Source organism: Poecile atricapillus, chromosome 5, assembly GCF_030490865.1.
Source record: "Poecile atricapillus isolate bPoeAtr1 chromosome 5, bPoeAtr1.hap1, whole genome shotgun sequence".
Lineage (NCBI taxonomy): Eukaryota > Metazoa > Chordata > Aves > Passeriformes > Paridae > Poecile > Poecile atricapillus.
The window spans coordinates 8,991,436-9,019,111 of record NC_081253.1 but is presented as its reverse complement, the minus strand read 5'-3'; the positions used below and the strand labels follow the sequence as shown (position 1 = coordinate 9,019,111).

Sequence of the window (27,676 nt, the reverse complement as noted above, 5' to 3'; positions counted from 1 at the left end):
CACAGCACAGAGTGCTGAAGCAAATGCATCCCCCTAAAGATTTAACTATAGTTTGATATATCACTTTGTGCGTAAATCCCTTAAGAGCAAGAAACCAATTGCACTGTTTAAAGCCTTGTATTATAAAACTGAAGGAGTGAGAGAACTGTACCTGCAGAGGTTAATCTTCAGCTCAGGAATTTAAATGAACTCATTAAAACCAACTCACAAATTAGCTCATTAAAATGCAATACTGTGGATCCAGAAGTTGGTTGATCTGGCATGCCACTTCTACGAAAAAGTGACTTAAGAAGCAGAGAACAAATTTATAGTATTAAAACTCCATCTTTCTTTGCAGTCCCCCATCTGGAACTTCTTCTTCCTCGAACTCTGTATCAACAGCACTTTCTATTTAATGAATTAATCTTGTTTGATCCTGTGCTACAAGTGCTGTGTAGTATCAGTAGCCCCCTCTAATGAAATATATGCCTGTACACACTTGTGCCCTCTCACACACACAGGAACTCTGTAATTGAGCTCTGGCACCATGGGTCACAGCAATGATCATTTTATTACCTTGATAATGAGAATCTACAAGCTGCTGGCTGTAGTAGGTTTTATTTCTTATTGGTTAAATTCTACACAATCACACTCCTCTACTACTGCCATTAAAGTAATGGTTTTGTTTGGGGGGAGGCAGTAAAAAGGACTCACACAAGTTCTGATATAATTGTGTAGACTTGTTCAGGATATCTTTATATAATTATATAGGCCAGTGATTAAAGCTGGCCTTACTCTTACAGCTTTTCATTTGGTTCTTACATATCCCAGAGGCACATAGTAGGCAGTACAGAAAATAAAAATACAAAGATTTTTACATTCAAGCTATATATTCTGCAATAAGATACATATATTTGTGTGTGTGTGTGTACATATATACAGAGAGAGAGAAAAGCTTCAAGTACAAAACCAATTAAATGGTAAATTTTAAGCCAATCTCACTGGATGTCCTATGCATATCAAAAACGCTTAGGGAAAAGATAATTGAAAAATTCCTTAGTTTCATTTTCAGCATTTCAGAATTAGAAGAAATGACTCAAACTTTTGTGTCACATGTCTTAAGGACTAGATGCATACAGAGGGCATCATGTGAAATGCTGCTCTGCATTTATAAGAATTGGTTTTGGTTTTCAAAAGGGATGGTGGCTGGCTGGCCAGTCTGCTGGCACAGGCATTACCTGGAGACATTTGACAAGCTGTTTTTTTAGATGCTGGAGAGCTGCAGTAACTGTGGGGATTTTGAGCTGGCTTGTCTGTCCCTTAGGGCTTGTGTCCATCTGAAAAGCACCATGCTGTCTCACTGACTTCCCTTCTGCTCATGGAAACTGTCCCTTTGCCATGGGAAAGGGCTTGTAGGCGTGGAAGTCATGTAAACAAAGTGAGGGTGCAAACCTTCTGCTGGGCAGAAAGCTGAGTCTTTAACCTTACAGCGACTCAAAAGAAGCCATTCTTTCTCCCTTGAAGACAAATCCTGCCAGCCAGGGAAATGCTCTTTCCCTGCCTCCTAATCTTTTTTGGCCGCCAGACAGCAGTCTTGCCTGACCTAAAGATGTGGAAAGAAACCTAGATGGGAAAAAAAGGCACTGAAATACACCATACAGTGTGTAAACTGGTGCTTTTATGTTGTCTTTGCCTGATGATGAAATGGAAAAGATGACTAAAAAACCAGGCTTGCTGAATCCAGTCTTCCCTCAAAAATGAGTTAAACTGGAGTGGGTGGAATTATATTCAGGTGAAACTGTCTCAAATCCATGCGGAAACTTAACCTGTCACCTAACCAGAAATAAATAGTGTTGGGTCATCAGTCTGCTTGGAGAGTGATTTGGTCAGGTACCAATGTGGGCTAATTTCTGGAGGTGGATGGGGAAACCTAATAAACTCAGCTTGCTGAGGGGGGACAGTGGTAAAGAATGGTACCTTCATCATGTTGTCCAAACCCCATCAAAACAACAAGAAAAAAATCACCAGATTATGAAATCTAGGCTTTCCCCTCAAGCCAGTTTATTCAGTAAAAAGAAGCAGCATTTTAGAGACTTTAAGTGTTAGGCAAGAACTAACACTCAATATCGTCACTGGCCACATGAGCAATATCTGGAGAATATTACTCACTGTAGTTACTCAAGGCTGAACAGGGAATTCTTGTGAGTCTCTGTCTGTGTAGAACTCTTCCAGGTTATGGAAGCATTGGCTTGTAGAAGGGCTTATGTGCCCCAAACTGATAATTCCCCCTGCCCTTTATATTAAAAGTATAACATCCAGTAACACGTACCTCCTTTGGTGCTGACAGCTCTTGTTTCTCAAAGCAATACTGAACACTGAGTGTCTTTTCCTTAACTGTAGGAAAATGAGGCTATTCTAGGCATGTCCTTGTACTTGACCTTACTGAGGTAGTCTTCTTGTGTCATCCCTATCGCTTGCTTTTCAATGAGCTTTAGCGAATGGCTGTCCATTCACTGTTTGGTGATTCGGATGTCCAAAACATAAAGAATTCTTCTGATAAAGAGCAAGAACTTCACAGAAAGTGACAGGTGAAACATGAAAGTAGGATAGAAATCTTCTTTGCCCTGTGCCTTGTCCACAGTGGGTGTGAAGTCAGAAGAGCATTTCATACATGCTTTGTGATCTAGCAAGTGACTTTTTAAGGTGTAAGGCAATGAAGGACTGTGCCCAAAATGTACAACTGCCATGTTTTCATGTTGTGGTCAAGACTTGATGATGCCTTTGCAGGACTGTTCAAAGATCTTATTATTGCTAGTGAAACCAGTGGGTTTATAGCTGTTGTTTTGCTTGCTTAAATGGGAATGTTCAGGTGACAGCAATTTCTAAAAGCTTCACCCTATTATTTGATGTAAGGCCAGCCAGAAGGCCTTGGTTTTCTCCATGTAATTTTGTGAAGCAGCAGGCCTTTCCAATAATTATCCTCGCTCTATTTCAATCAAATACTGCTTGCAACTTTGGCTCAGTATAAGAGAGAGCATGCAGCAGTAACTATCATCTCAGAGCCAGCAGTGCAGACCAGACGTCTGGTATTGGGGATGTCTCTCAAATGCTTTTATACTGCTGGAAAAGGTGCTTTATTTCCTCAGCTTATAAACATGCATCAGGCACTGCTTTCAGGACCAGAAGTGCTGTCTGTATTTGAGAGAACAGGGATACTAGGCTTGCTGTCAGATTTGGTGATTTTAGTAAAATCTGCTGTCACAATAACATAAATATAGCTGTTCTGACTCCACAGAGTTCATTGAGGAGAACAAAACCAGAGGCAATTGATCTTTCTAAACCTCACTGCCTTGACTGATCCATACACTTAAGAGGCAAAGATACCTATCTTTGCTGTCATAAAGTCCACAAAAATCTGTGCAATCTCGTATTAAAAAAAAAAAAAGGCATTTAAATTTATGAGAGCAGCTAGGAAAGCAACTGAGAAGTACTGTTTTGGGGAGCTGCCAGCCAGCACCTCAAGTGACTGATCTGACCAACAGAGTCCATCAGTTTCCCATGTATATTAGTGCTGCTAGCTTGGCTCTCAATCATTTTTAAGGCAATAATTGTCCTAGCAAATCGGCAATATAATTTAACTACTACTGTCTAACCTAGTTTGGTGGTTGTCCACTTTTCTAAAGTCACCAAGTTTTATTATTTTATCCACAATACCATTATACCAAAACATATACATACTTAAGAAAAAGAAACACCTTTATAGAAATGCTGATAGTGCTTCAAAATCCTCAAAGCTGGGGCTGTTAGACATTACTGGAGGTCTCCCCACTTGAAAATTCCCCCGTTGCGCTGGGCAGAACAAATTTGACGTATCTGCCCTTCTCCCAGCCCCTCCTGATTCGCAGAAGTCTGTGGTGGATGCAGGGCAAACTGAAGATGACTTTAGCTATGATCACAGTGCATGGGACGAGCAGTGTGAGGGTGTAGGTTGGGGGCAGGTAGAATTTGTACTGATTCTCATCGAAGGCCCTCGACCAGCCGTAGGTGAGTGTGTGCAGAGTGCTGATCACCAAGGCAATAAATCCAAGGGAGGACTAAAAAGAAAAGAAACACACACCAGTTAGCAGAGTCCCTTGTGCCTGGCTGTCTTCCCGTGTTTTTGACATTATTTTCTAAGTGTACATGACACAGAGAAAGCAATGGATATTCCTGCCTTTCCTGGACAGAATAAAACATGGCTGGAAACCTTTCCTGGGTAGTGTGCCAGGCTGCATCTTTCTTTGTCTAATCAGAGGTTAAGTAGGACATTAGAAGCTCAGCAGAAATTTCCCAGAAGGTGATGCCAACTCAGCAGAGAGGGGGGGCTTCTGCATCCTGTGAAGCAGCAGCCCCCAGCCCCTGCTGAGCAGGTGGGAACAGGCAGCTCCCACGGGCTCCTCCCGAGCTGTGGCTGCCAGCTCTGCTCATGCCAGTCCCTGTCTGGCTGAGGCTTCTGAGCAGCAGGATGTACAGCAGTGATGTGGCTCTGGACCACAGCTGGCACTGCTGGAAGTGGGTGTAGTCACAGCTCCACACTCTCAAAGACATCTTCAGGTGACTGGTGTCATCTACAGGAAAACGAGATTGTGCAGGCAGAAGTGCTCTGTTCTTGAGGTGAGCAACAGCCTTCAAAGGTTTCCTCCTCTGTCTTAGAGATCTGTGTTAGGTTCAAAGGCTGTGTGATAGATTAAGCCCTTGGAACAGGGAGTCAAGAACCCTTTATCCACCCAGGGAGGCAGCAAGAATGCAGCCCCTGTTCTACAGGCAAGAACTTCCCCCATTTTCAGCTGAGATCATGCTCCCAAGCACCCACAGAGACATCTCCTCCTGACTATTGCCAGCTCCCTCTGAGGGTTGCTCTCAAAGACAGGTTTTAAACTGTTTCCCTCACTGATGGCTTTCTGCCAGCATCAGAAGTGGAAGCTCCTGAGCTTGCCAGCTCCCACTGCCTGCTGGCACTCAGCAGCCCTGGGCACTCTGTGTTTGCCTTTGCACAGGCCTTTGTGCTGTGTTTTCAGAGAAAAGTGCAGGTTTCAGAGAAAAGTGCACCTTGCTCTGCTGCCCTACTTTGAATGCTTGGTCTAAGCCTGAAATAACAACCAAATTTCAAGATGCTTAGACAGGGAAAATTTTGCTGCTTATGGCCCTAACTTAAGGAGGAAAGCCTTTAAAAGCCAAAATATCTGTTTTGGTGCAGAGATCAGCAAGAAACATGGTCTTCCTGAAGATATGCCCAGGAAAAAGGATGTGGCAAGGAAATAAGGAACCAGGGTAAGATGGGAGGAAGGACTCATAATCTTTTGAAAAAACAGTTTCAGCCAAAGAACTACTCAATTCATAGCTCCCTCTACTATTTTTGATTGCTGAGAAACAATGAAAAAACCCAGACAACTTTTTAAAATGTACTATGTTGTTATCAAAGAAACAGACCAAGATTCCTCTAAACTTCAGAGCTAATTGTTTAAGCTGCTGGGGGGACTGGGCGAGGGAGGGAAGGAGAGCTCTAAAGTGTGCTACCAGATCTTGTACTTCACTTTTACAGTATCTATCAGGCATGTGGGTGTCGCTGAGTCCTGCCAAGGCAGGGAAGAACTCTTTGTGTTACAGCTGAGCATTACTCAAGGTCATGCCAGGAGTTGGGAACAGAGCTGGGAACTGAACCTCTGTGCAACCCCACACTTATCCTTTCTTTCAGGCACAGATGTCCTTCTTACCAGAAGCTGTGTCCATGTCCTAAACCAAAGTGGTAACAAGCAGCAAATCCAACACAGTCATGAACAGCTGCATTTGAAAAATTAAGGAGGAGTTTGCTGAAATATGCTGTGGTCACAGTTGAACCTAACAGCAGGACCTGACCTGCAGATCATCCATCATTTACAGGTTAAGATTCTCTCCAACAGGCAAAAAATAGCCAGGGTGGCAAAAAGTTTGAAGAACCAGATTAGGACTCATCTGGCAAAGCAGGGAAGGAAAAGGGGACAGAGTGAATCCAAAAGCAGATGTTTTCTGTCCTGGGCAGGGGGTGCATTCACAGTCAGCCTGAGCAGGGCTCTGTGCTTGGCAGAGATGTCAGAGCTGGAGATAATTACCTTGTTCCTCTACAGTTTCTCTTTAAACAGCTGCTGGTACTGGGGGAGAGCAGGAGAGAAAATTAATAGGACAAAGGTGACAAACCATCACTGACTACTGACTGACTGTGTGTGGATGGTGGGCATGAAACAAAAAGGCTAATTGGTAACAAACACATGGCAACAAACACATGGCAAAGCTACTGGTGGCTGGAGAGAGGGCTGGCAGCTCCTCTGACAGCAGCAATGGGCTGATCCCTTTTTAACACAAAGGAGGAGCTGACTGAGGCAAGCAGAGTGGGGTCCCAGTGCTGATGCTGGCTGAAGGAGTCATGGCTGCATCCACCAGACAGCAGGATACAAGCAGGTCTGTAAGTGCACAAAACCCAAAAGTTTTGCAGATTGCAGCTTGGCTCAGTATTTACAGCTCAGTATATACACTCAGTGTAGTACAATGCAGAGCCTGCTGAGCACCCCAGGGGGCCGATTTGCCAATGTGCTTAGCCCTGATACCACTCTTTTGCTCTCATTGATCCTCTCTATGCAGTTTCTGGCTATGAAATCTTCCTGGGTTTTGTTTTAAACAGCGGCAGAGTTTTTTATTTTTTTGCACCGCCATAACACGGGGAGTGTGGGGCCAGCAGCCCTGCAGGGTGTTAAAGTTCCCTGAAAGATGCTGTATGAAGATGGTATCTTTCTGATGCAGGCTTTGTGAGCATTTTCTATTCTGCATTAACTCTTCTACCTCCCCCATCTCCTTGGTGCCTGCAGGCTCCCTGTAATGCATCAGCAAAGGTGATCCAGTCACATGTGGCTCATTTAGAAATGCTTGGGCAGCACTGAAGGCAGAGGGCCCCTTCTTGACCCAGATATGTTTCTGACTCGTGCAGCCATCAGTACTATGAGATTATTAGCTCAATTGAAGCAGCTCTGGCCCTTTGCACTGCCTCAACAGGAGGGTTAGAAAAGGTCTGATTACAGATTCTTTACATCTTATGCTGTATGAACTATGAAAGAAACCAGGTCAATTCAACCTTCAAATTCCAGGAGGGCTTCTCAGGATAGGAAGGTAAAGGCAATCATACACATTTTTACTTCTCAGGCAATTAGAGCTGATTTGTAAATCACTGGGGAACATTAAAAATGTCTCCTATAAGTTGAATTACATACAAATCATTCCTGTTAGCCAATGTCTCGATTCTGTACATTTTCTGTTAAAACTGGACACACAGGGGAACTGTGTATCCAATTTAACTATATTTAATTGAAATTTTTGTATGTGCAGGAGCTACTGTGAAAATCAACCTTTTTTTCTGTAACTTTGGCAACAATACAAATGGGATTTTTGACCTGTCAGGCAACAGATGTGTATTTTAATACTGTGGCAGTATATGGCACTAATACAGGTATACACACTGGCTGCTGGAAAATGTCAGACTTGGAAGCTCTGGGTACGGGAGGGACTAAAATGACTCCTGAATTTGCTTCACATGTGGCTTGTGGTACAGCATCTCTCAAATATCATCCAGTTCAACTGAGGTGGAAACAAATTGCTGCATTTTTTGGTAGGCATCTGGCTGGGGTGTGTGCACTCTGCATTTCACTTCTTTGATGCTGCAGAAGTGCTAGAAATCCCAAATATTTGAGAAAGCAGCCTCACGCTTCACCCCTTGTATTAACACTGTGCCACTGTGCATTAATTCAGGGAGGCTCACACTGAGCTATGTGAATGTAACCTCTGGAGCCTGCAAGCAGTAGCTGTAGCTGTTCTTTTAATTTCCTCAAAAAAGGCACCACCAACTTATTGAGGAGTAAGTAATTGAAAAAATCCCTCATTTAAAAAAAAAATAATATGGAAGCTAACATGCCAGATCTGTAACCTGCTCTTTTGACATGGTATTTCCACAGTAAGGCACAATACCAGCCGTGCCTCTCCTGCATGTGATCAGCTGGGAGCTCGTGTCACACTGTCATGCTTTATTCCATGCAGACAGAAATAGGTGTGAGTATCTTTCCATGAACTAAGCCAGCCAGCTCCCATGTGGGGCAGCCAAGAGCTATTTTGGAACCGACCATCATGAATTTGTCTGGTCCCAGTGTTGACATAGCCTTAGAAAGGCTTGGGAAGGGGTCCCAAAGAGCAGATGGGACAGTCATGTTACATGCACTACCTGCCACGGCAATGTATGTGTTACATGACACAACGCCCTCCAGGACAGCTGCCAGGCTGCCTGGGGAGCGCCAAAGGGAAATGCAGGGGGTTTCAAAGCCTCCTTCTACACTGCAAGGAGATATTTCCCTTCGTTTGGAATTTCTGGTATGAGATGCGTAAGTCAGGACTGATGTACCCAGTGTCCCAGCAGCTGCAGCCCTCCCCTGAGACATGGTAGTGAGAATTAATATGCTCCCATTGTCCAGTCTGAAAGAGAGGTTTAAAGACAGCTCTCCCTTCTCCTTGAGGGATGATCTCTTGGGGTCAAACTCTCCTGGTGCAGCTCTTCTACTTAGTGTAAATAATTACTGACTAGCCCACAGCAAGAGGGAAAAGAAGACAAACTGGATTGCTCGTTTGGTGATCGGGGCACTCGTGGGAGAAGTAGGGGAGCAGACTTCAAACTCCTGCTCTAATGAATATTGAATTATTTATACATATTGAAGAGCTTCAGCAGAGCTTAAGAGAGAGGCTGGATAATAGATATTCACCTCTGCATCCCTGAACCCTGCCCTCCCCTTTGGAAGGGTTAGGTGTGTGCCAGAGTGGTGCAAAGGGAGGCTCCACAGGGGAGCTGCAGGGAACGGGGTTCTAGGGGGGGCTCACGCATGTTGGGTGCCACAGGGGTTACTGCAGTGGACACAAAGCCTGGTGCATACTAAGCAGCCCTGGTGTAGGAAACACAAGTAACAAGGTGTTTTTAGGGCTGTGGGATCTGACTGTGACACAGCGAGTAGCATCTGGCCTCAAAATCAGCTCTAATGTGCAGGGGATACTGGAAAGGTTAATTCTCTGCTATCTCCGTTAATTAGCCCTAAGCCTGGCTCCAAATGCATCCCTGAAAAAGCTGCAGCCACTGAATATGGTGCCTGTGAACATCCCATGGGGTAGACTCAGATCACCAAGGGAATTTGGCCTTTGGGAGCTTGGCCATCACTGCAAGTGGGAGGAAGGCTCCCAAACCACTGGGGAAAAACTACATTACTAATTCAGCTTTTAGAATCAGACATGGCCTTTTCATTGAAATCATACCCAGTTCTCTGTTCTGTGTGGGCTCTGTCAGTTTACAGACCGCTCTAAGCCTTTTTGAACTTGTCTATTGAACTCGTGGGTGCGTGCAAGCTTTGCCAAACCTGTCTTTCCCCTGCACTGTGCTCCCAGGCGCTCTCCTCAGCAGCTCACTCTCTCTAAACAGCAAGGGCAGATCTGTGTCCTGTGGCCAGCTGTGTCTACAGCGAGTTCCCTGCCTGCCTTCCACAGCCTGGTGCTCCCAGCAGCAGCTCTGCTGCTGCTGATGTGCATGTGGATGCCCATGACACCTTGCATTTTCCCTTCTCCTGAGACAAGCACCTTCCTTGGATAGGACAAGTCCTGTGTGAGAGCAGCAGGGCCCCAGGACACACCACAGCCCTCTGACCCTCTCTGCCTCTGGGTCTCACCTCCTGAACGAGGGGTCTGTGGCTCTGGGGTGCATGGGGAGGTTTTGTTGCTGACACCAGTGCACACCTTGCAGCTGCCCTGCCAGAGCAGGATGTGCTAGGAAAGCAGGTCAACCCCTGCCCTGTCTGTGTGAGGGCCTGACTCTGATTCTGCAGAATCACTCTCTGGCATCAGCAAATGTCAACTTTACCTGAATGAAACTGAATTCCCTCCAGTTGAGAGAGTTTGCGATGGATGGAAGTGAAGTGATGGCAAGTAACGACAGCAAGCCCAGGGCAATTATTCCAACAGAAATATAAATCTCCATCCTCCAGACTTCCTCCTCTACCCAGATTGTCATCTTCTTCTCCACAGCCTGGCATGACAATGAAGGTTTGTTAAAACAGGGTGCTTAGGGACAGAGGAACTGAATTTTATCTATTTTGGTTTTGGAAGCAAGTTTCCTGGAAGAGCACTGGGTCCTATTCACATCTCCAGCACTATTTGCCTGTTTAGGAGATGTGGAAATGCTCTCTTATCCCAAAGCCATTTGGCCAAAGCTAGACCTGATTTGAAGCCTGCTGGGAAGAACTGCTGAATGCTCTCAGCTCCCATGCCTGTAATCACAGCAGCAAGCCCCAAAGTCACATTTGGAAAGATAATTACAATGAGAACTCAGTTTAAAGCCATGAAAACAAATACAGATGCTTGAATATGCAGTAGTCTCCTAATAACCTTTGTTTTAAGTGCATTTAGGGGGGGAAATTGTTCATGCTAATGGAAGGGAAGATGGGTTTTATACTGCATGGCAAAGAGGAACATTTAGAACTGTCCTCTTTAGCCCATTAAATAGGTTTAATTTACTAAACAAAGATGTTGCTAGAAAACAGGAGGTAGAGGGGAAATGAACACAGGATGCTTGCCTGAGATTAATGTGCAACTGTGGCAATTGAGAAGAACCTGCTCAAGGCTGGAGCTGAGAGGCTGGGAATGGCATTTGATGTATGCTCTGAACAGGCACTGCTGCCAAAACCAGCCATCCCCACAGAGGGACAGAAGGGATCTGTCCCTTCCCTCCTTTTTGGGACAAATATTTGGAATCACTTGGACAAATACCCCAGCACAGAAATCAGAGCGGTTGTGAGTAACTCCTTGATAACATTCACCCTCAGCTGCATGAAGCCTCTGCCATCCCAGGAGGGAGCAGTGTGGAGCGGTGAGAAGTCAGGGGCAGGAAGGATCAAATCCCATTCTCCCATGGTACTGCCAAGTTACAGAGCTGACTGAACTGCCTCAAGGCAGCAATCTCACACTGGATAAACACTGCTGAGAGTGTCCATAAAGCAATAAAGAACTTTTCCATTTCCTTGTTCTTATATAACCGGTTCTTCATTACCATTTTGTTAAACTCCTGCAGGCACATGGTGATGAGGACACACAGCCCTCCCTGGGTTATGACTTGGTTACTCCAGCAGGCACAATTATGAACATCAGTGTGAATAAACAGGGATCTCCCAAGATTTTGGGACCTGAAGGGAACTCTGCTCCTCCTACCACTGGATTTCCCCTCACCTAGCATTTTTCCTGCCTCTGACCTAGTCTCAGACACAGAAGTGCCAGGCAAGGCTGGTTTCCAAGGCTTGTCAGTGTTTCAGGGGAGCAGTGGCATAGGGGGGATGATCCTAGACCTGTAAATGCAGAAGGAGCTGTGTATCCAGGGAGATGGCTGGTCCTCAGCGCAGACAGGTGAGTGCTCTGTCTGTGCCATGCAGCTGACCTGTGGGGGAAGTGCTCCTAGAGGTAACAGCTTTTTCCCATTATCCCACACCTGCTCTGGAAAACAAATGAAAAAGCTAAGGTATTAAGCCCACCACCCAACATCTGCAGGAGTTTAGAAGATTCCTGCAGGTGCTGGTGTGAGGAGCACCCCTGTTACCTGTTTGACGGCGGTCTCGATTAACAGGTACCGGTGGGAGCGGCGCATGGGCAGGCAGAGGCTGTAGACGGCGTGCAGGGCTGCACAGAAGAAGCTGAGGAGACCAATCTGCTTTCGGTGCTGGAGCCACTGGTCCAGCCAGTCTGGGAAGCGTCTGTACTTGGTGCCGTAGTAGAGCTGGGAGCAGGCTGCCAGCACCCCGGGCAGGTAGACGAGAGACAGCATGACATAGGACACGCACGGCAGCGTGGTGTTGACCACCTCGATGGGGATCTTGTACAGCTTGTTCTTCTGCTCCCTGATGTAAGGGTGGATGACCTGCCGGATGACGTTGTAGGTGAAGAAGCAAAGAAAAAGCCCCAGAGCCAGAAAGATGGGGATTTTCCAGGCTGGCAAGAGGCGCAGGGGAATGTTCTCAATCTCGCAGGCTGATGACATGCAGCCCATGTCCACAGGGGTGAATCCCATGACCTGAGCAATTTCTGCTACCGTGCGCTTGGCTTCTTGGTTATTTGAGCAGATCAGAACCTGCAACGAACAGAAATACACACATAGGGCAAAGAAATCAGGCTGCTGGGATCAAGTGCATCGGGAGGGATTCTGTGTCACAGAGAGCCTATGTTATTCCACTGAGCATCATGATTCCTGGCAGGCTTTTTGACAGGGATTTACCATGGCTGCCAAAGACCTCTCTCCTGGACAGATTTCCTTTCATGCATGAACCACCAGTTTGTTTTATTGGCTCTGTTTGGATAAACAGACAACTGAATAATACTTTTCACTTAGGCAGATAGTCCAAAGACTACAAAGTGTGAACTGAGTGAAGGTACTTCATTTCTGGATAAAGAAATGCAGAAGCTAAGGGGTGGTCTCTGAATGCCACAGCCAGCACTCAAGAATCCTTCTCTTGGAGCCTAAGACTATTTGCTGATGCTGCCAGATCTCAGCTGCTGAAACTGTTGGGATTTAGCCCTTGCTGGAAGAAAACAATACCTGCTTATTTCCATCCCTGGCACCCGACTGCAGCGTCCACGCAGAAACCACATTAAACCCCTTTACCACGGTGCAGGCTGGGAACAGGGAGGCCAAGTACTCCGCGTTGGATTCCTTGTGATGGTTGATCTCGGTGTTGTTACTAACATCCACCAGGATCTTGCCCACCAGCACATCAGCCAGGTCACAGAGGGTGGAGTAATGTTCCCTGAAAATCGCCACAAAAATGACATCCGCCTTCTTCACCGCCTCGGCCTGGAAGGTGACCTCTGCTGCAGCAGGGAAGAGGCTGGCTTTCCGCTTCGGGTTGCGGCTGCCGACCACCACCTTGAACCCGGAGCACACCAGGCGCACGGCCAAGGACCGCGCAAAGTCCCCGCTGCCCAGCACCCCCACGGTGCGGCCGGCCGGCGGCGTGGGGCTGGAGTCACCCTCTGTGCTCCGATGGCCCAGCAGAGGTTTGGCCATGTCTCCTCTGGACATCCTGGCAGGAAAAACAAGGAGAAATGCAAATTCATCGTGGGGCTCTCAAAGAGACCTGGGCCACATCTGAGGTCACGGGACAAAATGCCACTTAGGCCACTTGAACACATGGTTTTGGTCCCAATAGCCCAGGACCTGTTTGCCAAACCCACCAGGAAATGTGCAGTAATGTACAGGCACCACTGGAGGGGCACAAAACACCATGCTGGGTTGGAAGGTGAAGGCTTTTACAGAGGTTTCCCATGGTTGTGTGATCCAACACCTGCTGGATGCACTCATCTGTCCTCTGCTGTCCTTCATGCTGGCATCTCACACTGCAAAGCCAGCCAACACTAACAGCAATCGGGACCAGAAACTCTGAGATTCCCATGGAGCTACCAGATACCTCCTAAAGAAGGGGTCCATGAAGATCCCTGAGGCTACATTTGGAAAAGCTGGAGGGGTGGTTCTGACTTGCCAGGGTAGAATCAAGGCAGAAAGTCAAACTGAAATGAAAGTGTCCTAAAAGTGGTAAACAAAGAGAGTTGCAGCCCTTGCCTGTTCCAATATTTGGGTCTGGCAAGCGCTGTTTGCTTCAGCTCTTTAATGAGTAATGAGAACTTACTTGTGACATTTAAAAAATATATTAAAACATGATGGGATTTGCTCATGAAAGATCTTGATGAGCTTTGCAAACGTTAATGAATTTTGCCTTGTAACAGATTAGATATTGAGGGCATGGAGAGGTTTTAAGCAGATCAATAAATTCAAAGGCAGCACAGCAGCTGAACCTGGAGGTCAGAAGAAACTCGGTCAGGGAACTGCCGACTGCTCATGGGCTGTGTCAGTGGTTCAAATCTGCCTCCCAACTTAAGGAACAGCAAATTTACCCTAAAGGAATGGAAAATTCCTGAGGGTGAGATTTTAAAAGGGCTCAGAAGGCAGCCCATGCAACTTACACACCAGGACATCTGGCTTTTGTATTGGCACAATGCTAGAGATTATTATAAAGACTGTAATTAACAGACTTGTGATATACTGGGGATGGAGACGAATTGGCTTTGGCAGAGTGCAGTCTTGCCTTGTACCTGGTCAAGTTCTTTCAAAGTGAAGGTGACCACTTGGATGGGGTGACCTGGTCGCTGGTGCAAGTGTGTTTTTCATAGGCTTTTGGAAATGTCCTTCACCCACAGCTCTTCTGGGATTGGCACAGTAGTGGTGCAAAGGGGAAGGGCACTTCTGCATGAATAGTCACCAATGGGAAACAAAGGGTGAGAAGAAATAAATGATTTTTATAATGGGAATAGGTTGCCAAGAGATTTCCCCGAGGATTTATGCTGTCCAACATGCTCGTAAGTGATCTGGGTAAGGGAGTGAATATTGAGAAGATGGAAGTCGTGGGTAGTGATCACAGAATCATAGAATGGCTCAGGTTGGAAGGGACTTAGAGATCATCTACTCCCAACCCCTTGCCATGGGCAGGGACACCTTCTGCTAGACCAGGCTGGTCAAAGCCCCAACCAACCTGGTCCTGAACACCTCCAGGGATGGGGTATCCACAGGACCTCATGGCAACCTGATCCCATGCCTCACCACCCTTACACTAAAGAATTTCTTCCTAATATCTACTCAAAATCATTTACGGCAGTCAATCTTTCTTGTGAAGAAGCTGCAAAAGGATCTCCTCATTCAAAGTACCTGACCACCAAAAATCACTACAGATGCTAGAGAGACATGGCAAGAGCTGTTTGTGGGCATAATGAACTCCTCTAACCATATATACACTTTATTGAGCTGTAAATTTGTTAAAATCACTCAGAAAAATGTTCAAAGGGTCACATTACTATGAAAACACCAACATGCTGGTCCCTGGCAGACAAACATCAAGCATAGCCAAGTTACTGGAGGAGATCTCTCACACAGTAACCATGATCTCAATCCTGCTCCTCATTGAAAGCATGCAAAACACCTTTAGCAGATGGACTTTGAAACTATAGTTCACTGTCCTGGATACAAACCCATGATGGTTTCAGTGACAATACTGTTTCCATGGCAGAGGTCTGTCTGCTCTCCTTGCCTCTCACCAAGCACCACCTTGTCCCAGAGACCAAAATGTGTGCTCATGGAAGAAGTGCTATCCAAATCAAATGCCAAAGAAGTGCATGGTGACTTCTTCCCCTTAAAAAGACATGTCCACTGGATAAATACAGAGATCAAACAGCACACTGCAGTTCTGCTTATTTCACTGCAAAAAACCCAGGGTAATAAACATAGAAAAGGGCCACAGGGAAAAAGTGTGAGGGATGACTTTCAGATCTGTCTGCAAGCACAGCCTGCTCTGTGCTTCTGGGTTTTTTCCTGGTCCCTTCTTATCAGAAGCTTTATCACACACTCACTGCTTTACTTTTTGGAAGCCTTCTTGCTTCACCTAAATTTATTCATGTCCAGAACTATTTGTTCTAGGGCCAGCACTATTGCTCAGAATAATTAGCTTGCTCTCCCATCCCCTCCCCCCCACCTTTTCCACCACCTGTGCACACAAAATATTACCCCAAAGAAACACATCTCTGGTCTTCAGCCACAGGGGGAGAAATCAGCATTCAGGGTGACAAAGTGATTGTTACCCACATACTAATTTCATAATTGATTTAAGCCACCTCAAAAGTTCTCTCTGTGGTCCCACTGGGATGTAAATATTGCTGCAAGCAATTTTTCTCACAGTGTGTTTCCTCTGTCCTGCAGCTGCCACCGAACATGTAGAGAGATGTTGGCAATGTCTGGAGATAAACATCTCCAGTTATTTTGATTAAAAGGGATGACAGAATTAAACAGCCTTTGAAGTCAGCAGGATAGTTACATAGCAAGAAGACTCAAAATCTTTTCTGTGAATTTTGGTGTGATTATTTCAGTCATGCTCTGACTGGTGGGGTTTTGGAGCAGGGCTCATCCCTGCTGCAATCCCTTGGTGGAATGGTCCCTGGCGCTGGCTGCTGCCTGTGGGTTGCATTGCTGTCATTGCCACGCACTGAAATCCTCCTGAGAAAGGAGGGGAACATCTCTTTCACCATAAACACATTTCACTGAGACACTGTGGTCTCTGCCTAACAGATGCCTGGCAATGGACTGTCTGATTAGGCAACAGCTTTTTTTCACTTCTGTATCTCTGGGGAGCATGCAGACCCCCTGCCTCCTGCCACCACCCCTGACTTACCATGCCCACGCTGCTTTTTCTGCACCTGTGGACAACATGTCACCTGCTTGAAACTCTCCTTCTCAAAGCTAATTCACCACAGCAAGGTCAACCCATCCAGAGTCGGTGCAAAGCACCATGGCCAGGATGCTGCAGAGTCACTCAGAGGCAGAGGAGGTCATGAGTGAATATCGTGGTGCTTAGACACATCTTTAGCATCTCCAGACTTAGATAAACCCTATTTATTGATCTTCCTCATCAAGCAAACTGCATCCTTGCTGAGTTATAGCATGTGCAATTCAAGGAGGTCAGTTTCTTACCAAGGAAGCTACAAGATGATTTAAAGCACAGCCCAGTGGGAATAAACACGCTCCAACTCTAACTGGGCAGCAGTTCCCTCACTAAAATACTGAATGCAATGTACAGCTGCCCTTCAGCTTGGCTGCCAATGACACCCTCACATCAGTGCTGTGTCCAGCTGCAGCACACTCATTCCCATGTGCAGCTCAGCCACTGCACTCCCATTATTGCTATTAATTGCAGGGCATTAGCAGAGATGGGCAGTGGGCAAGATGGGGAGCTCCCCTCTGCTGGGCACTCTACAAAAATTGTCCAGAAGGCAACTTCTGTCCCAAGGACTGGGATCAGACAGACAGCAGCTGCATGAAATGAAGCACTCAAATCTCTGTTGAACAGGCAGAGGGAGGGAGGGGTTCTCACAGAAGAAAACCAGGGATAATTCTATATATTTTGCACCTGAGGCTTGGCAGAGGCTGTTAGCTTAGGCTCGGTGCCAGGCAAGCAAGGTTTTTCTGCCTCTCTGCCCACACTGAGAGGCCTCACTCAGGTTTTACAGCAGGACAGCCGTTCTGGATGGAGCTGGGCTGCAGGAGCCCACTGAGGCGTCCCTGGGCTCACAGCAGAGTCAATCTGCTGAGCAGATCATGCCCTGCAGCTACTGGGGAACAGGCACATTTGTTATCCTCTTTCAACAGATGTGGGGGAAGGAGATAATAACAATGATGGGACTGCAGCAAGTTTGTCTGGGATGACCCAGATATCTTTGAACATGTCTTTAACAATGAGACCATCTTTTGGGGCCCCTTTCACATCCTCTGGTGCAGGAGGATAGCCTAGCTGGTTCCTGTAATTTGCAGTCCAGAGGTGTTTGAGTTGCACAGTCTGAAGAAGGATGAACCTGTGGTGGCAAGGCAGGAGCTTTGCTTCAATTCTGGACAAAAAAAATCAAGATTCATTTCAATGCCCTGGTATTCAGATTTATCAGATAAAAGACAAGTTGGTTTTACTCTAACTCTAATAAAAAGGCAGTGTTTTAAACATATCAAACTGTGCTGAAGAATATGGCAGCAATCTCATACAGAGCTCCAATGAATGTCCTGTCCAGTGAAACCAAACTGGTTCCTGTTTGCACAGAAATTCATCTTTGGGCTCAGCCTCACATACTCAGTCTGCACCACCTTGGCTAAAACAACTACTTTTGTGTCTTCCCCCAAAGTCAGTGTTTGTTTAGACTGACCACAACTGAGTCTCCATAAGCTGTGGATTCAACCCATGCAGGTCATCAAAGAACCTGCTCTGTGCTTCAGCTTCTGCTTGGATGTTACTCGAGATAAAGCACATGATTATTATACACATTCCTTAACAAGCACATGGGTTGACAGACCAGCATGGCACATGACGAATCAGATGATGCAGCAGAGCCCTTGGTCAAGTCACTGCAGAGGAACATTGTGATTTCTGTATTGGGAAGGTGCCTTTGGGCCCTGCCAGCCATGGCTGGCATGAGCACAGTCCCACAAACACACACACTCCCGGGACAGGGGTGATCTCTGCCCCCAGGGGACTTCCAGTCTGCATGGAGAGAACTTTGAACCATGAAGCCAAAGCCCTCCAGCCTCTGTTTGCAGAGCATCTCTTGTTGTGTTAACCCTCCAAAAGCTCCAGCTGAAGAGGAGCATTCACCATCTGAAGTGTTCCACTCAGGTCTTGCTGTAAGCAGAAATACTCTTTTTTTTTTTTTTTTTTTTTTCTTTTTTTTCCTATCACCATTTTATTTCCAGGGAAAATCAAATGTTTTAGTCTCTTTCCCACACACAGAGCATCCCTCCCAGGAGCACAGCAAGTGCCATGAACCTGAACTTGTTGGAACTGGAACAGATTTAAGTAATAAAAGAGCTTATCCAAAGCTGCTTTAATCTCAGCTCTGGTGCACATTTCTGGAGACCTTTCAGTCCTGCTCAGGCTGACTGGGAATGACTTCCCCAGCTCTGCCTTCAATAGAAAGACTCAGGGAAACCAAGTTTGCTGCCCTTTTGCTTGCCCCTTTTCTTCTTTCTCCTTCCAAAGCAGAGTTATTTCCCGAATGGCGCAAACCAGGAACTGGCAAAGGATGTAAATCACCCTTCCAGAAAAGCCATGTTGCAAACCCACCTGGGCTGCCAGCCAGGATACAAGAACGAGGAAATGCTGGGAGCTGGGCTGTCCCTGCTGTTGTCCTTCAGCCCACAGGCACACGGGACAAGGATAAGGGGCTGTGTGCTCCATGCCCCTGCTGCTGGGGTGGGGAGGTGGGACAGGGACCCGCGGCAGGGGAGCATCACTGTGTGCTGGCTATGTCCACTGCGATGCAGAGGGGACACACCTGCTGTGGGCTCCAGGAGCTGCCACATGTCCCCCTGCAACTGCTCTCTACCTTGATTCACTTTGCATTCACAAGTCCTCATCCCTCCTCCTGCCCCAGGGCAAGTCTTTATCTGATTATATCATTTATCAGGTATTTATCTGCTAAAACCACTTCCATAAGCTCCTGCAGAGCCCTACTTTCTCTCCTCTTTATCTCTCAATCCAGTTAACCTTATCCCTTGCTCTTTTACCCCAAAGGACACGGCAAATGATTTGCCTTCTCCTCTGCAGACAGACACATTCTGTATCTGGCTAACAGGTTTCACATCTCCCTTCGGTTTCTCCTGCACAAGTGAAACCCAGCTCTTTCATCAGAGCTGTTATTTACCAAATGTCCAACAACTCAGCCTCTGTTCCTTGCTCTCATTTTTCTTGGAGGATGCCCAGAAATGCATTTTCGAACTGAGCCCCTAAAAGGCACCACCTGGAGCAGAGACACTGCTTCCCCAATGCGCCACTTCTCTTTCTTCATCCCAAGAAGACTGTTTGCTTTTGCCCAACTGTGTGCTCCTGTTAAGTCGTGGGGCACAGTGTTCCTTGTCCTCTGGCTCCCTGTGACCACTGCCTGGCTGGTCGCTCACCTGGTGTCCAGGCGGTCAGTCAATCCTAGCACACACAACATGTGCCCTGTTTTTTTAAATCAGCTCTCCAGCTTGTCACAAACTTCAATTTTTAGTCTCTTATCTAAAATGTTTACAGTCTCTCCTAGCTCAGTGTCACCTACAAATCCAGTATGTGCCTCCCTACTTCATCACACACTAATGAAAACACAGGCTGACAGGCACTGACCCTTCCAACTCCATACACCCTCTGGTTTATACACTGAAAAATATTGAGAATGTTGTTTCTGGAAGCCAGCAGTGAAGCCTAAGGCATGTCCATGTCCCTGACCACAAGATGTTCTTCACCAGGACCAAAATTCAAAAATATCTTTCCAAACAGGGGAAAGTAGAGGAGAAAGGGCTACCAGAATTTCCCACAGGGACAAAATAACCTGTGTTTTCCACACAAGCTCAGACATTTTGGCTACAATTCTCCCATAGAACTACACCAGCCTGTGATCACTTTACAGGGACAGTTTCCCTCCCCAGGGATAAACCCTCCATTTTAATGCTGAGCAGGAAAATTACCTATCTATGATAAACAACTGGAAAACAAACCTTTGGCCTGTTTTCATCAAAACTATGTACTTTACAGCAAAGTTACCAATATGCTCTGCCACAGATGCCCTCAAACTTTTCTCCCCCAAATTTGCCTCCAGTTGCAGTACCCCTTCTCTGAAGCAAAGTCCTTGTCTGAAGAAATTCCTCTGCTCTTTTGCAAAAACATCTTGCTGCCTGTGCCCACTGTGTTGATACAGTAATGAGAAGCCTGAGGAAGACCTACCCTGTAACAAAACATCCTGAAATGGGAATTTGAAAGCGTGGGAAATCTTGAGGTTTCACTGTAAGACCGTGGAAGGCACAGACCTGAAGCAAGACAGAGTTTGCTAGAACAGTGCTGATGCTGACACAGCACACAGGAGCTTATCTGGCTGATGTGACTCTGAATGAGAAGGTTACTTTCTCAGCTTAGCATCTCACAGCTCTTTGGTGACATAAAAGGGTGGTTTACAACAACTTCAGCCGCTGTTCTTAAGTCTTCTGTGCCTTCTCTTGCTTTCTTTTGGGGTCTTCATTCTCTTGCTGCTTTTACCAAGTTAACAACTCAGTGACTCACCCATTTCTGAGCCTTCCCCTCCCCAGGTAGGAGAAGAGCAGGAAAGCAACCCAAGGCCTGGATAGTGGAAGCTTCTTAGGTAGATCAGGTAATTCCCTGCAGCCAGACATGATGGGTGGAGGTGTTCCTGCCTAAAATGAGCTGGGGCTTACACCCTTCTCTGGGCCTACAGAGATGGCAGGACCTGACTTCAGCAGTCACCACAGGGAGCTGGCAGGCTCCAGCTCTTTAAAACATCTTTGTTTCTTTCCAGGAAAGACATGGAGGAATTGCACTGCATGCACATGGAAATATTTGTATTGGCTATTTCCGTGCCGCAGTGCCTGTTAGAAGGGTCTCCAAGATCAGCACTCTCTTGCCTTTCTGATTTTGCTTCACCCAGTCACTCAGAAGATGCACAGGACCACACGGGGAGAAGATGGCCTGGAGGCAGTGTGGGGTGGAAGGAAGACACAGCCTATGGCAGAGGGCCAGCCCACCTCCTGCTGATCTGTTTTTCCCCCTCCACGGAGCACAGGCATGACACACAGTACGGAGGGTAGCTCTGAGCCAGCCCCGAATAAGCACAGTGGTGAAAACAGGAAAGGCAAGGAATGTAGGGCCATGTTCCGCCTCTGCAGATTTTCCCAGCAGCTCTTGGGAAGCTCCTGGGATAGGCAAACACAGCTGGCTGACCAGGTAGTATCTTTGGGGATCCAGATGGGTGGGAGAGATGCTCTTTGCTGTAAATTAACTCACTGCCCTGAGGTGCCAGGACCACACAGCATTCTGCCTTCCCCTTCCTCTCACACCGTTTGCCTTCAGTCCAGCATCCTGCACAGCAGATCCAGTTTGCTTCACCTTTTCCCTTGTACTGGCAGGGGTCTTGCAGGTCAGCCCAGAGTGCCAAATATGTGCAGTGTGAACAACATGCCTCCTCCAATGACTTAGCGAGACTCATGTGTGCTGGACAAGTACAAACACCGTGTATTTCACCACTGGGCCAAGCTGCACTGGCACAGGTCCTGTACTGTATCTAACCCAAACATAAGAAGGATGTGGACCTGCTGGAGTGAGTCCAAAGAAGGGTAACAGAGATGCTCAGAAGGCTGAGGCCCCTCTCCTATTAAGACAGGCTGAGTTGTTCAGCCGGGAGAAGAGAAGGCACTGGGAAGACCTTAGATCAACTTCCAGTACCTGAAGAGAGCTGGAGAGGGACTTTTTACAAGGGCTGTAGTGGTAGGACAATGGGGAATGTCCTTACGGTGAAGGAGAGCAGGTTTATATTAGATATAAGGAAGAAATGCTTCACTATGAGGGTGGTGAGTCACTGGCACAGATTGCCCAGAGAAGCTGTGGATGACCCATCCCTGAAGTGCTCAGGATCAGGCTGGACCGGCTTTAGAGCAACATGGTCTGGTGGAAGGTGCCCCTGATTATGGAAGATGCCCATGGTGGGAGTTGGAATGACATGATCTTTTAGGTCCCTTCCAACCCAAACCACTCGGTAGCTCTGTGACCTACTAGTGCTTGCACATGATCAGCAGTTGGTATCAGTCTCCTTCAGAGGTGGACATGTTATCTACAGACCTTGATTCTTGAAGTCTACATCCTGTAGGGAGCTCTTAGGACGTCTTCTCCAAAGACTACAATGGTGTATTTATACTAAATGGAAATGCACGTGTTGCCACAACCAAGGCTTTAGAGAGACTCACTGAAAATCTGAGAACCTGGAAAAAGGATGGGAGGAATTTCTGTCTCAGTGGCTTAAACTCCAGGAAAATTTTCAAAATGTTTAAGCCCCAGAGTATGTAAAGGCTTTTGGAAATGTGTTGGACGCTCCCACATCACTGACATACTTTCAGAAGCTTTTTACTTTCAGTTAAGTGACCGTTCACTTAAACTTAGATGAAGATGGGAAGCTGCTTAATTCACTGTAGGTCTGCATAGGAAAACCTATGAAGAAGCAGTAAATTCAAATCTGAAAATAGCATTTTCTTCCATTATGATGTTGACAAAAAGCTAACTCTAATCAGTGATGGTAAACTTATAGATAAAAAAGATTGGTATGTTTTAATTCCTGCTGTGTGACATTATCACAACTGCCACTGCCTTTCCCACCTCTCAAGAGAGCTGGCATGGCTGGCCTACTTCTTCCATCATCGGAAAAAATGTGTTTCCCCTGAATCTAAACCTGCTTCTATTTATGGGTGTGATGTTACAAGGTCATAATCAAAGCATAGTTCTTAACAATAAAAAGCCAAACAACCCCAAAACAAAAAAAAAAGAGCAAAAATAAACAACCAAAAAATTATTATGCTGTCAAAGAGCATGTTTTCCTGGGGTTTTATGTGGTTTTGTTAAACACAGACTTGTTGAGTCATCAACATTTTCTCCTTTACAATCACAGAGGAAATCAAGTATGTGCAGTGACTGTGGCATCTTATATTACTGTACATTTGTTTCACAGCAAATGTGATTTTAGAAGAAAACGAAAGCTTGATGCAGTATTTAAATCTTATTAGTCCTGCATCTCCTCAGCCCACAGGAGTATTGATGCTGTAGGCGACAGCCTTCCTCTCCTGCTGTCTCTCAGTTTTGGTTTCTTGTCACGGGAGGCAATTCTCTATGTGTTAATTTTATTTAGGCTATTCTGATAGAAATGATCTGCTGTCCTCTATACCCCTCTGCCCAGCTCAGGCATTACAAACACAAATGCTCCCCCAAGCTCCTTGGTGTCCATCTGTCATGGGCAGATGTCACACCCTGGTCAGGGCTACAGGACAGGGACAGTCCCACCCCAGCTTCCATCACCTGTGGGATGTTTCTACAAAGTCACTCTACAATTCCTTCACAGCTTTCATCCCTTGTTACTCTTACATGGATCAAATGATGGAGTGCCCCCCTAAAAGCAGCCAACCTTTGTAGCTTTTACAAGTCCCTCTATTGGTTCAGAAACCCCACAGCCGCTCCCTGCTCGCCTCTGAGGGATCCTGGGCCCTGGCCAAGATTTTCCCCAAGGCTTTTTTTTATATCTTGGTGCTGATTTCTCCCTGGCTGGAAGAAGCCACTCATCTCCTCAAAGCACTTAGCAAGATGAGAATGAAAAGTTAAACCTAAGCGCCAAGTGCCTGAGGAGCACAGGCTGAATGTCCATCCATCCATCCATCCATCCATCCATCCATCCATCCATCCATCCATCCATCCATCCATCCATCCATCCATCCATCCATCCATCCATCCATCCATCCATCCCGCATCACTCGGAACAGCGAACCCGATCCGTTCGGGGGGGGTTTGTGCCCGCTGCCAGACAGTTTCCCGCATCCGCACGGATGTGTCCAGCAGCCACGGGAAGGAAAGCGCTTCCCGCGGGCACCCCGCACCGCAGCCCGGCGGAGCTCTCGGGGCGAGCATCCCACCGACCTCTCCCCAGTGACCTCCCGGACCGAGACACACCGGCCCCCGCAGGAATCTCCGCCCGGGTCCCGGTCCCAGCCCCAACATCGACCCTCGCACGGAGGCGGCTGCGTCCGAAAGCGCCCTGGGGGCTCGGACCCCTGCCCGAGCCCAGGGGCGGAGCGGGCCACGGGCAGGGAGCAGCCCCGCTCCCCAGCCCGGCCGCGGGGATCCCGCGGGGGTGCGGCGGAACGGGGGCGGAACGGAGCCCCCGCTGACCCGGGACGTTCCCCTCAGGCAGGGCAGCCCCGGCGGCGCCGAGCCGAGCCGAGCCGAGCCGAGCCGAGCCGAGCCGAGCCGAGCCTCCCCCGCCCTGCCCCGCACTGCACGCCCGGCGCGGGCGGTTCGAGCCCCGGTGGAGGCTCCTCGCCGCTGCTGGCGGTGCCCGTGCCCCGCCGCGCCCGTCCCCCCGCGCTCCTCACCTCTGCGCGGCGACGGGAGGGCGAGCGGCGCCGTCCGGGAGGGGGAGCGGAGCCGTGATGTCAGGCCGCGGGCTCCGCCCTCCTGCCCAGGTGCCCGCCGGGGCCGCGGGCAGCGCTCGGCTCGGCTCGGCTCGGCCCGGCCCGGCCCGGCCCGGCCCGGCTCAGGGTGAGGGAGCCGTGGGACCCCCAGCCCCGTCCCCGCGGTGCTGCCCGAGCGTCACTGCCGTGCCCAGGTCAAACACACGCGGGCAGGAGGGCATCGCTGCCGGGGCAGCCGGCCCGCGGTGTCAATTACAGACGGGAGTCGAAGGCAGACCTTAATTCTCTATTTATAAACGCATCTCAGAGCCAGCCGGTGTCTCATTTTAGTGGGCGGGTGCGGCTTGTTGCGCCTCTGCCCCTGCTATCAGGGGCCGTGCACTTGCTCTGGAGAGCGGCGTCGCGAGGCGTGGAGCAGATAATGGTTGTTCTTTTCCCCAGGCTGGGAAAGAGCTGTCCTGCTGCAAACACCCCAGCACTGCCGCACGGCCCCGCAGCCATGGACCGCGGGCAGCACGCTCCCAAAGCTGCCGGGAGCTGGCACCGAAGGGAGCCTCCAGGCAAAAACACTGGGGCAAACACACTGGGACTTGAAAACAAATCCCTCCGGAGCTTTGGTTTGCTCACTCAGTAGAGGAGCACGGAGGGAAGGCACCTGGAGGGATCGTCTCATCTGCTCCCGAACCGTGGGGAGAGGGTTGCAGTGTGTGTTTGAAGCCCCTCTGAACCCAGCGTTAAGTCTCCCTGCCGTCAGGAGGGTTTTCCTAAACTTTGCCAACTGCCAACCCTCTGTCCTCCTTGCGCATGGGATGTGTCTTCCTGGGATGAAACAAGCCCTACTTTTTTCCTCTCTCCCGGGCAGGCTGTGATTTTAACTTTCTCAGCCCATTCTCACTGCTGCCCTATGCAGATGTCCCCCCTCTCCAGTCTGTGCTGCATGCAAACAGGCCCAGATGCCAGCCAGGACTGTCCCAGCTTGCAAGAGTACTCGCCACCTCTCACATCCGTGGGGTGGGAGATACAGACACCTGCAGAAATGGGGAGGCTTCAGCAAAGATGTGGGATTGCTGGGGAAGGTTCCCGCTGGTGACTCCCAGTGGCTGGATGCTGGATAAGAGAGAGCTCCAGAGGCTTGGGATATTCAAGCTGCAAACTTTGAGATGCTGTGAGTTCCCAGGGTAGTAGAAAATACTGGAGAGGTGTGAAAGACTATTGGCATGGTTAGGAGAAGGAGGATCATTGGGATAGCTGTACTTCATCACACCTCTGCACAGGCCATCTGTGACTAAATGCGTATGGAAGAATGAGATTACTCTTTAGCCCCTTCTTTCCTGTAGTGGCCCCTGCCTCCTCATGCCTATCGTGGTGATAATTTACGTGCCATGATCAGCTCTTTGTGGAGACTGAAGGACAGAAATCATTGAACTCTCCTGCACCTGCTGTATCTTGTTACCTGCTCTCCCACATTGTGTAAAGGACAAAATTTGCTTTAAAATTTGTTTACAGAATCCATAGTCATTGCCTTGTTTGCCTTGGTCATTTCAATTCATCTTATAGATTCCTCTTTGCTTTCTCAGGTCTCTGCTCAGGGTTTCTCCCTGTACCTGTTTCCCTGCATGGGGCAAGGCTGCTGCCGTGGCAGTATGATCACTTCTGTGAGTAATGATCAGCCCTCGGGAAGCACTGAAATCTACTTCTCCTATTTTAGATTGCACTTCCTTTTTTGTAAATTAAAAAACTTTTCGCTGAAACACCCTCTGCTTTTCATCTTTATGTCACAGAGAAGTGTCTCGGAATGAACACTAATTTTATACCCGTTTTCCTCTTCTCAAACCTGTGGCTAGCCCTGTGCAGGTCACGTGTTTGCTGGACAGTTTGAGTCCTGCAGCTCCATTTTTTCTGCAGCCATCTCAGCTAAGGCCTCCCCAGCTCCCAGACCTTGACTGGCTTTATTGGTTGCTCAAAATATTCCCTTGGGAACCATGTTTCTGATGAGAGATCCGATGTGGGCTTGCAAGTTGGCTTAATTTCTCTTCTACCCAATGTGCCAAGATTATGCAGAATTTGGCCAGTGTTTCTGGGTGTATTTCCATGTTTTTTCCCCCTTTTTTCTTACTGCTCCTGAGCAAGGGCTTTTCTCTGTGTCATCTAGACTGTTCTCCCAGCAATCCTCTTTCCTGGCCCATCACTCACTGGTCAGAGCTGCAGCTCTCTGGCAGCACCATCTGTGTCCCTGTGCCAGCTGGCTGTGTCCTGCTGTCCCCTCAACCGTGATGCCACCTGCACCCCCTCCTCGCTGTCCTTCCCCTCCATGGGGACAGGGAGTTGCCTTGGATCTGCTCAGGGCTGGGGCTGCCAGGCTCCTCCAGTGCCCGTGTGCTGGCACAGCGTGGCATGGGTGAGCAGATGAACCTCAACAGCTCCTGGCTGCCCATCCAGGGGGCCACGGGGAGTCCCCAGCTCCCACTGCTTTTGGGGGGCTGAAGCTATCCACAGTGACAGTGTGGGGGGGTGCACCAGGCCAGCTCAGCTCCTGCCCCACACCCAGTCAAGAAGGGGGGTGACCCAGGGCATGCTCAGGCTTTACTGTACAAGACACAAAAGCAGTGGTCCCTGAGCCTCCCTGTGCCCCTTCTCCCTTGCCAGCTCCCTTGGATTCCTCGTGTGCCAACCCAAGGGCTGCTGGGCACCCAGAGGACACTGGGGATGCAGAAGTGCTGGGCAGCAGTGGCTGCACCTGAGCAGATGCCATGACAAAAGCAGAGTTTGGGGACACTACCTCACCCTGCCACTCACAATGTCATGGCAAGGGAATGGCTCAGCTTCCCCCTGGAATCCAGGGGGAGTAAATGCAAACTTACCACTGGAAAACCAAACCTATTTGGTGGGGCAGTCAGTAAACGTAGCTCCTCCTCTGGCCGTCCAAAGCTGTGTTTCAGGCTGGAATCTGCTTTCTTGGGGCTCGGTGGTACCGTTTGGGTTGGGAAATTGGGTTATCAGCACAACGGGGTTCTGTCTGCTCTGAACTGGCACATGGCCCGGGGCTGCTGAAAATGC

General features: G+C 48.2%; 1 protein-coding gene across 2 annotated transcripts; it reads right to left on the bottom strand.

Moving 5' to 3' along the window:
* Nucleotides 1-530: 530 nt before the first annotated feature.
* STEAP3 (STEAP3 metalloreductase) lies at nt 531-27,676 on the bottom strand. Of its 2 annotated transcripts, none has more exons than XM_058839751.1 (5): nt 27,481-27,676; nt 12,647-13,130; nt 11,654-12,181; nt 9,929-10,093; nt 531-4,073 (listed from the first exon to the last, which is right to left on the bottom strand). In XM_058839751.1, exons 2-5 carry the CDS (start codon nt 13,127-13,129, stop codon nt 3,783-3,785), a joined length of 1,467 nt encoding a protein of 488 aa, XP_058695734.1. In that variant the 5' UTR covers nt 13,130; nt 27,481-27,676; the 3' UTR covers nt 531-3,782. The 2 variants fall into 2 exon arrangements, with proteins under 2 accessions (XP_058695734.1, XP_058695736.1); XM_058839753.1 differs by lacking the exon at nt 27,481-27,676 and adding an exon at nt 24,581-24,886.